This window comes from the organism of the source record quoted next, unplaced genomic scaffold, assembly GCF_019419815.1.
Source record: "Pyrus x bretschneideri cultivar Hongxiangsu unplaced genomic scaffold, Pyrus_bretschneideri_v1 Contig83, whole genome shotgun sequence".
In the NCBI taxonomy this organism is placed as follows: Eukaryota; Viridiplantae; Streptophyta; class Magnoliopsida; order Rosales; family Rosaceae; genus Pyrus; species Pyrus x bretschneideri.
The window spans coordinates 799,477-808,376 of NW_025999824.1; the positions used below are offsets into that span (position 1 = coordinate 799,477).

General features: G+C 33.0%; 1 protein-coding gene across 6 annotated transcripts; it reads left to right on the forward strand.

The window, feature by feature from the left end:
• The first annotated feature begins 1,739 nt into the window (after positions 1 to 1,739).
• Positions 1,740 to 4,123, forward strand: LOC103927125. 6 transcript variants are annotated; one of them, XR_007255264.1, is made up of 6 exons: positions 1,742 to 1,940; positions 2,047 to 2,249; positions 2,340 to 2,443; positions 2,819 to 2,879; positions 3,438 to 3,709; positions 3,875 to 4,123. XR_007255264.1 is itself a non-coding variant. In XM_048576085.1 (6 exons), the coding sequence occupies exons 1-5, from the start codon at positions 1,917 to 1,919 to the stop codon at positions 3,481 to 3,483; spliced, it is 438 nt and encodes a 145-aa protein (XP_048432042.1). In that variant the 5' UTR covers positions 1,742 to 1,916; the 3' UTR covers positions 3,484 to 3,499; positions 3,641 to 4,123. The 6 variants fall into 6 exon arrangements, 4 of the variants coding, with proteins under 4 accessions (XP_048432044.1, XP_048432042.1, XP_048432041.1 ...); XM_048576085.1 differs by having other exon boundaries at positions 3,438 to 3,499; positions 3,641 to 4,123; XR_007255265.1 differs by having other exon boundaries at positions 1,743 to 1,940; positions 3,641 to 3,709.
• Positions 4,124 to 8,900: the final 4,777 nt, after the last annotated feature.

Sequence of the window (8,900 nt, forward strand, 5' to 3'; positions counted from 1 at the left end):
ATGAATTTTCTAATTTCAAATGACTGATATGGACATTAATTATCGTCTTTTGTGTTATTTCTTTTATAACAAACAGTTGGGCGTGATAACTCCCACGCTCTGTTTAAAGACGATTTGTCTACCTTAAACCGCAACTCATCTTTCCATCTCTTTTCCTTTAGAGAAAGCAACAACAACAAAAAAAATAATAATAATGGACTTAGAAGATAACTATTTCATTGAAGAGGTAAAAGTTGACGCTTCTATGGAAGAGGTTGAAGATTATATTTCTATTGAAGAGGTAGAAGAATAATTTTGGGTGTTGGCCATTTGAATTTGCCGCATTGTGCATTTGAATTTGTCGTTGTAGAAGTTTTTCTTTTAAATTTGAATACCTTTGTGGTTTTCCATTTGGATTTGCATACCTTGGTGGCATTGAATTTATATTTGATTTTGCCTACTATATTACGATTAGTATTAGCACAGCTTTTGCCATCAAACTTTTTAATTTGAATTCGCATACTTATGTTCTTATTCGCACAAATGTATAATTTCATATATTTGTGTGTGTGTGTGTTTATATACACACACACATACACATATACATACATATATATATACATACATACATACATATATATATATATATTAAAGGTTATTTGGGAATAAAAGTTGGTGGGGAAATAATTTTTTAGTTTTTTTACTCTTTAAGGTGGGTGGAAAAATAAAACAATGAAGTGGGTCTAGAAGCTCTCAAATGAAAAAATGGACTGGCTTTGTTGATATGCAAATATGTAGGATGTTTTTACAGTCGACAGAATCATAATGTATCATGGACTCGAATTATGAAATAAAATATTTTTTTAAGACCATCCCAAATCTAATTTCAAATAGACTTGGTAATTTCTTACATGATCCATTAACACGACACGAAAATAATGGGTTTTGGGTCGACACGATAATTAATCGGGTCGTTATCGGGTCACACAATAAGAACCAGTTAATAACGGGTCCTTAATAAGTTTACACGAGAATGACACGCAAGTAACTATTTTTGGCACATTAAGGAAAAAATTATTTTGATGATTTTAATTTTTTTAAACTACTAAAAAAACTTACTATAAACTACAATAGCCATAATGTGTGTGTATATATTGTATATTAAATGTGTATTCTTGTATTATTTATATAAATTTAAAATTTAAAATTTTATTTATTTATTTAAATTTTATAGTATATTATAGGCAAAGAGTGAGATTAAAAAAATTATAAAACACATTAAAAATAAAAATATCAAGTAATTTAAAAATACTAAATACATTAAAAATATTATAATAATTAACAAATACGACAAAATATGCAAACGCTTGTGATCGCATTCTCTAAGCTTTGAAGATGGGTGCATCATCGTTTGAATTTTTAAAACCATAAAACTGTGATGATACGTTCCTAATTTTACAATTTTATAAATTTTAAATGAGTGAATTAATGAAAACGGCCTTATAGACGAGGATGTTGACTTTCGTTGACCATCTTTTCATGACGTGTACAAGCTACTATTTCAGTATATTCTTGAAGTACTCAACGATACGAACGTGTAGGCGTAAGCAGAATCGAATTTGAAGTTACGATGAATATTTTACAAAACATTGAATACGGAGGGCAAATTGGTAATTTCATGCTTAGAGATATTTGGTATTATTTTGTGACATGTGGGGCCCACACCCCATTCCTTCACCTCTCCCGTGTCTTCCTATCTCTCGGGACACTCTCTCATTTTTTTGTCAAATCTCACTCATCCCACTCCTCCACTAGATGACTGCCACATCACTATTTTCTCCCTCTAACCCTCTCAGCCCTCTCCTCTCTCAACTCCGTCTTCTTTATTTCTCTGTGCTCTCTGTGCAACGCAGGGCAACGATCCCCATCGCCGTTAAATGTGTACTTTGACGAGTCCTCAGGTCACCACCACTCTGTCTCTGTCTCTCTCTCTCTTCTGTTCTCATTCATTCCCCTTTATCTTTTCTTGACCTCTCTTCTTAACTTTCTTCTCTCTTGGTGAAACAGAGAGGTTGCAGTGGCCAACACCACCGCCAGCCACTCACGGCGATGGCCATTCTGGCGAGCCAGATCACACCACCTCGTCATTCAGCTCGCCATCTTTTCTTACAAACTCTCTCTCATTTTTTTGCTTCTCGGTCCACAGATGTACTGCACCACCGCCACCCAATCTCGCGAACTTCAGCGAGATTTCCAGTTCTACGATCAAGGTAAGCCTTAGATCATCTCTGCCCTCTCTCATGTAATGATTCAGAAGTAATGTTGACGCTAGATATCTGTTTTGGTGGGGTTTCATACAGAAACGATTCGGGGAAAGAAACTCATTTTCGAGGAGAACCGTGGCCATCAAGCCATATTCATGCCATTTTTTCGATCAACGCCGACCTTGCCTTAGCCTTAAATGGTATATCTATGTTCCTCACATTCCTAGCTTTTATTTGGTTCTTGAATTATTGATTTTGGCTGAGAAATGAGCTCGTTTGGAGCTCTGGAAGTTGGACCAAAAACCTGCAAAATTGCAGGAACTCATGAGGAAGGCGAGTATGTACGTACTCGCTAGCGCATGGGTGCGTGTGGATGTGTGGAATGGTCGGCACGTACGGCACGTGGAAGAACCCGAGGTCTCTCCTCAGGTTTCTTGACATGCCAGACCCGAATCCGCCTTTCGTTTTCCAAAATTCAATCATTTTAAAATAGTTCCTTTAGTAGCTGTAGTTTGTATGAAAACGCGTTTATACGTTAGGACGTTACGTATTTACATAAATGGTTTTGTTTCTAGGCGAAACACATTGCAAGGACTCTCAATGCTACAAGGCAGATTCGACTCGACGACATGATATGTGAGTGGGTCTTTTCTTTGGTATATACATATTTATTTAAGTTTCCATATATACATCTAATCATGAATTTTCTATATGATTGCCGTAAGTAAATTAATGTCTATAGGAAATGACGTAATAGAGAGAATTAAGAAAGCATTATAAATCTTACGGATGCCTTAATCATATTTATGGTCATGAATATTAATATATATCGACTAGAATTGTTGAATTGTTATGGCATGATTATATTTAAGTTATTTGCTCAACATTGTTGCACCGGTGTTAGTACTTGCCCGGTCATGACTAGTCTTTCACGTGTATGTGCACATCGCATCGTACGCACACTTTGGTTCCATTGTAGGTGCCAGTCCTGTCGTATAGGTTGCAATAGGCAACTCCGACTCGTATGTGTTGCACATAGCGCCAATCTTCATGTGATTGTAGTACTAGAGCATATATCATTATTACACACAATCATGTTCATGTCAGAATATCTCTACATGAACTCGTGTGTCAGCATCTGTCAATGAGCATTCGATGTGATATGTTTAATTATGCAAAAATATGTGATTACAGATGTCATATACTCATTTACGAAAGTTGTGACGTATGGCATCCTTGAAATATTGCTACATTTGGTAAGCTTTTTTATACTATATGTAGTATTTATATTTTGGAAACTATACTTCTTTTACAGCGAGAGGTTATTATGTTTTCGAAAAGGTTTTTATAAAACTTTTATTTTTAGGCCCAGTCACCTTTGATTTTCGTCCCTCTAGGTTTAGCAGCTGAACTTTTGAATCAATGAGGATGCTTGGAAAATCTGGTATTGGAGACTACCTCTGATGGTATAATTCTCAATTCACTCTACTGTACATTACTTATGCTCTGACATCACGTGTGAAATGAGTTCATTCCCGCTTACCAGCGCACTCTTGTTTTTAGGCACTTTTAGATTTAAATTTATTCACATTTTCTACATCACTACACTTTATGGCTTCGTCACCTTCCAGGTATCGGCCAGCACTGCTCGATTCAGAGTCCTAGTAAACATTCCGGGTAGGGGTGTGTCACAAACCCTCATGAATATTATTTTTAAGGGAGTTCAAAATAAACAAAGTTTATAATCATGAATGTACAAGTCCGAAACATGTGAAATCCCATATAAACACTCATGATGTACTAATGTTTTCATTAGGCTCTTATTTTGGAGTATGTAATACTTGAAAGACAAATGTTATTTTATTTTATTTTTTTATTTTTATGTTGTGAAGTAATATTTTTGTAACGATATAGTATGCATATACTAATTTAGTATTATGTTTTTCATTTTTTTTTTGTCAAATTATGTTTTCATTTTCATTAATTATTGATTTAAAATATATTTTCTTTAACGGGTCTAGTCGAGTCATATTACCTGATAATACTAACGGGTCAATTTCGGATCGGGTCATATTACCCGTTTATATTAACGGGTGTTACACGACACGACCTATTAAAATATAAGGTATGTCATGAAAACGATACGAACATGAAAAGCACGACAAGGATGTCAGGTCTAATCGCAAAGCTCTTATGTTTTTTAGACCATCTCCAACTCATGGGGATCTTAAGAATTTAAGCCAAAAAATTTTAAGTTATAACTCAGAAACCGTTTTTCTCCGTCAATGGTTATGACTTAAAATTTTAGCCAACAATTATTAAATAATGATTTTAGCCAACATTTTAATATAAAAATATTTAAAATTTGGTAAATAATTAAAAATCATACAAATACTTAGGTATTATAAAGTTTTAAGTGAAATTATTTTAGACGTTAGATTTAATTTTGGGCCATTAAATCTTTTTTTACCTTTAGGCTTGATCTTATTAAATCACAACCGTTGGATTATAAGTAAAAAAATAAAATAAAAAAGTTTGAAATATAACAATTTGGTGGGTTCAAAATAATTTAAGTTAGGTTTAATTTCTAAGAGAAATCTAGCCTAAAAATATATATTTTTTCCTCAAGACTTATTTTAACCTAATGTTTGAAGATGGTTTGGAGGAAATTTTAAGCTTTATCGGAGATGGTTTTAAGGAGGTGCAAACTGCAAAGCTTGGATCTCGCCCAAGGAGATGTTGGAGACCTTGCGAACTGCTTGCAAATCTCAACCCATCAAATCAAATCTCATATGCTAGCTCTTAATTTGTAGTTTTAATTCATAGAGAAGAGGGAGGATAAGTGGTGACAACGATGGCGGCATCAAGCAATTTATTTCCTAGAATTTCGAGAACGAATCGAAAGCCTTTGTCTTCTACCTCTGCCCCCGACGTATCATCACGTTTCAAAAGTCAACATAGAGCTTTTGGAGCCTATCATCTCCAATCTCCCATTGGAGGAGCTCCAGACCTTCGAAGCTTGCAAAGCCGGCTTGGAGATTAAGAAAAAAAGCGTGGGAGTTGAGGACGTGGGAAGGGACCACGTGGTAGCTTCTGGTTGGCTGTTCTGACAGCTTTAGTGGTCTGAAGGGGAAGTAGATCCTCTCCAGGTCTAGACATCCGAAACCCAAAGATCAATTAATTATAGTCTTTAAAATTTGATCTTTCGGTGAAAAAGTATTGTAATTTTCAAAAGTTTTCAATAAGTTCTTTGCTTTTGGCAATAGGATCCAATTTTAAAGGCCAAGATTATTGGATCCTTGGGCTCTGGATGTCTAGATTTGGAGATGATCTGCTTTCATCTGAAAGTACTAATTAGGCGGAAAATATAGTATACCCTTACATGTCATCATATTTAAAGTCAATTTGACAGAATAGATAGAATTCCGCCAAAGTGGAGCAAAAATTAACGTGGTTGTAATTTTTTTGGGGGTAATAGTAGGTAGACTAAATTTTCAAACTAAATGATGTGTCACCAATAAGAAATAAGCACGTTAATCAACACTTAAGGAATAATCTAATTATCAACTTTTATGTCATTTAGTTTACAAAGTCTCCATAGCATTACCTCTTTTTCAGAAAGAAAAATAAGAAGATTAAGTTCGAAGTCCAAGGGCAATGATAAAACAAAGTTTTTTTTAACCAAGACGAAGAAAAACTCTCTCTATGAAGCAGGGATGTCATGGGATGATGACTCAAACTAATCATTAGACGTAACATGTTAACACATAATCGGTTTAAAACCGCCACATTACGTGTTTTGGTATCATGTAAATCTCTATCCTCTGTATTAAGTGGGGGTGGGATGATCTGATTTGATCTAGTTTACTCCTTGAATTGAAACTGAAATTAAATTAATTTAACCAGTTCAGTTCGGTTCTGTTATATTAAAAATTATTTATAAAGCGCACCATTCGTTTTACAACTATTCCAGTTTGATTTGACCAGTTTCTGATTTTGAACCAAAATTTTATATATTCTTCTTCTTGATCCTACTATTTCAACAATAACCCTGCAAACAACAAACTTGCGAAGTTCATGCCATGTAAGATTTATGACGTGTAAGCAAAGAGAAGAAAGAGAAAGCACGTCAATTGTTCGTTCACCTTTCGATAGATTGCGAGTCGATCTAGCTCTCTTGCCACGCGTTTCGCTCACAAAAAAGAGGAAGAAGAACTAGGAGAGAAGGAAGTGGGGGGATAGGGTGAGAATGTTTTTTTTTTTTTGTTGGGGGGGGGGGGGGGCTAAGACAAAATGAGAGAGAAGAAGTGTGGAACCGATCTGAATCGGTTCTCAGTTCTTAGAATAAAGTTCAATTTTTTGGTAAACTTGGTTTTTATGAGTTGTTTTTTGTTATGATTCGGTTTCTCGATTTCTTGGTTTTCAACTTTTCATGCCGGTCCTAATATAGAGGCAACCCAAGGTTTAATTGAAGTTATAATTGAGAACAACCTACCACCATACCGCGCTTACCAAAACTTTTGACTAGATTATTCCCATGACATATTCCAATATATGTCATGTTGCACTCTCTTATTTAAGTACTTAAGCCTGGAGACTTATGAACCTTATTTATTTGCCTAAGATGTGATACCAACCCATGTCAATTTCGTGCATGATAAAGTCAAGACGTATGACTATTTTAAGTGATAATTAACTTTAGGGTTCTTTAGATATAAGCCCAAACAAATTACATTTCATAAACAAAAACCCATATAAATTTAAATCTCTAAATAAAACCCAATTTTCAAACAAACTGACATGTAAGCAAAAAAGTGACCTATTGTTACAATATATTTACAACTTATGCCACAACTCCCTAATTAAGTCAATAAAGGTTATCATAACTCACCCTAATTATGATGAGCAACAAGCTCCTATATTGTTAATATATTATACCAACAAATTTACCTATATTTTGTTGATTAAATAATAAGTATATTTATCTAAGAAATATCAATAGTATGCCTAATAAGTGTATTTATATGAGAAATATCGATAATATGCCTACTAATAAAGGCTCAGAATGCATGATAAACATGTATGAAATATTATACTAATTTACCTATAGTTTGTAGATTCACTAATGTAAATAATAAAATATATTTTATATGAGAAACATCAATAGTTTGCCTAATAAGTATATTTATATGAGAAATAACAATAATATGCCTACTAATAGAGGCTCGGGATGCATGACAAACATGTATGAAATATTATACTAATTTACCTATACAAATTAATTTACCTATATTTTGTAGATTCACTAATTTAAATGATAAATACATTTTATATGAGAAATATTAACAATATGCCACCTAATAGAGGCTCAGGATCCATGTTAAACATGTATGAAATCTAATACTAATTTACCTACATAAATTAATTTACCTATATTTTCCAGATTTAAGAATTTAATAACAGGTGCATTATTTTTCAAAATGACCAAAACTATTAGTACTAAGTAGGTACACTAATCTTTTCAAAACAAAAAAAAATAGGTACATTGATGTTCGAAAAATAAAACAAAACATACTAGACACATCATTTTTTACCCCTTTTGTTTTAAAGAAAACAAAAGCATGGTTTTTATTAAATCGCAATAGGGTATATTAATCTGAAAATTTATTGTTGAATTCAAAACGTTTTGAATTTTTATTCCTACGTCAACTAAAATTTCAAAGCCATTACACACGTTACAAGAAAATTAAAAAAGCTTTCCATTTTAATTTTGATATCAACATAAACTGCTATAATGACTTAACTGAGGGTAATTTGGGGAATCCAAATAATATTAAATATGACACACAATCTCGATTAGGTAATTTGCTTAGATGGAGCCTAATCATTGGGTTTTTGTTAGAAAAATATATTATTGTGGGTTTTATGTAAAAAAAATTGAGTTTGAAGGGGTAAAGTCACATTTTCAGTTAACTTTATGCAAATGCATAGTTTGTACACATGCCGTGAAATTAGAAATCCATTTTTAAGATCTCATGTAAAGATTTAATTATGGGTGAGTTTTGGAAGGATTGGTTAGAAACAATATTCCCATTTTGGTTATACAAATTTCGGATTGGAGCGAAATTTTCAAATTTGAAATTTTCTGGATTGGAGATATTTTGGTTTTTTAGAATGTAATAACATATATTTTATAAGTTTAGGATATTTTCAAACCTTTTCTTATATACAATATTGGGTTTTTTTATTATTATAAATGGCTCTCGAAATTAACCCACTATATCAAGATGATTTCTGAAATTGAAAATCGATCAATGTAGTCTCTGAAAATGAGCGTCGCAAATCAATGTGGTACTTTAGTCACAATTCTGTCAAAAACTCTGTTATGTGCTGATGTGACAAATAACTGGGTCCACAAATCTAAAACAATTTAGAAAAATAACCATTATTTAGACCCCGTATAGAATTATACTTTTTTTTATTTTTTTTATTTTTTATTATGTTTATGACAATTATAAACATAACTTGATATAAAAGTACTATTATATCCTCAAAATGTGTTTTCACAGAAGAATCAGATCCTGCAATCGAGTCTTTTCAACTCTGCAGGATCTGGTTCTTCTGGAAAAGAGTTTGCCAGAAGTACATTTTGAGGAT

Excerpts from the sequence above, each read along its gene's own strand:
- LOC103927125 (XM_048576084.1), top strand. The coding sequence starts at position 1,917 with ATGTGTACTTTGACGAGTCCTCAG. Across the intron at positions 1,941-2,046 it reads GTACTTTGACGAGTCCTCAG|AGAGGTTGCAGTGGCCAACA; the intron begins GTCACCACCACT and ends TTGGTGAAACAG. Across the intron at positions 2,444-2,818 it reads CCTTGCCTTAGCCTTAAATG|GCGAAACACATTGCAAGGAC; the intron begins GTATATCTATGT and ends TTTTGTTTCTAG.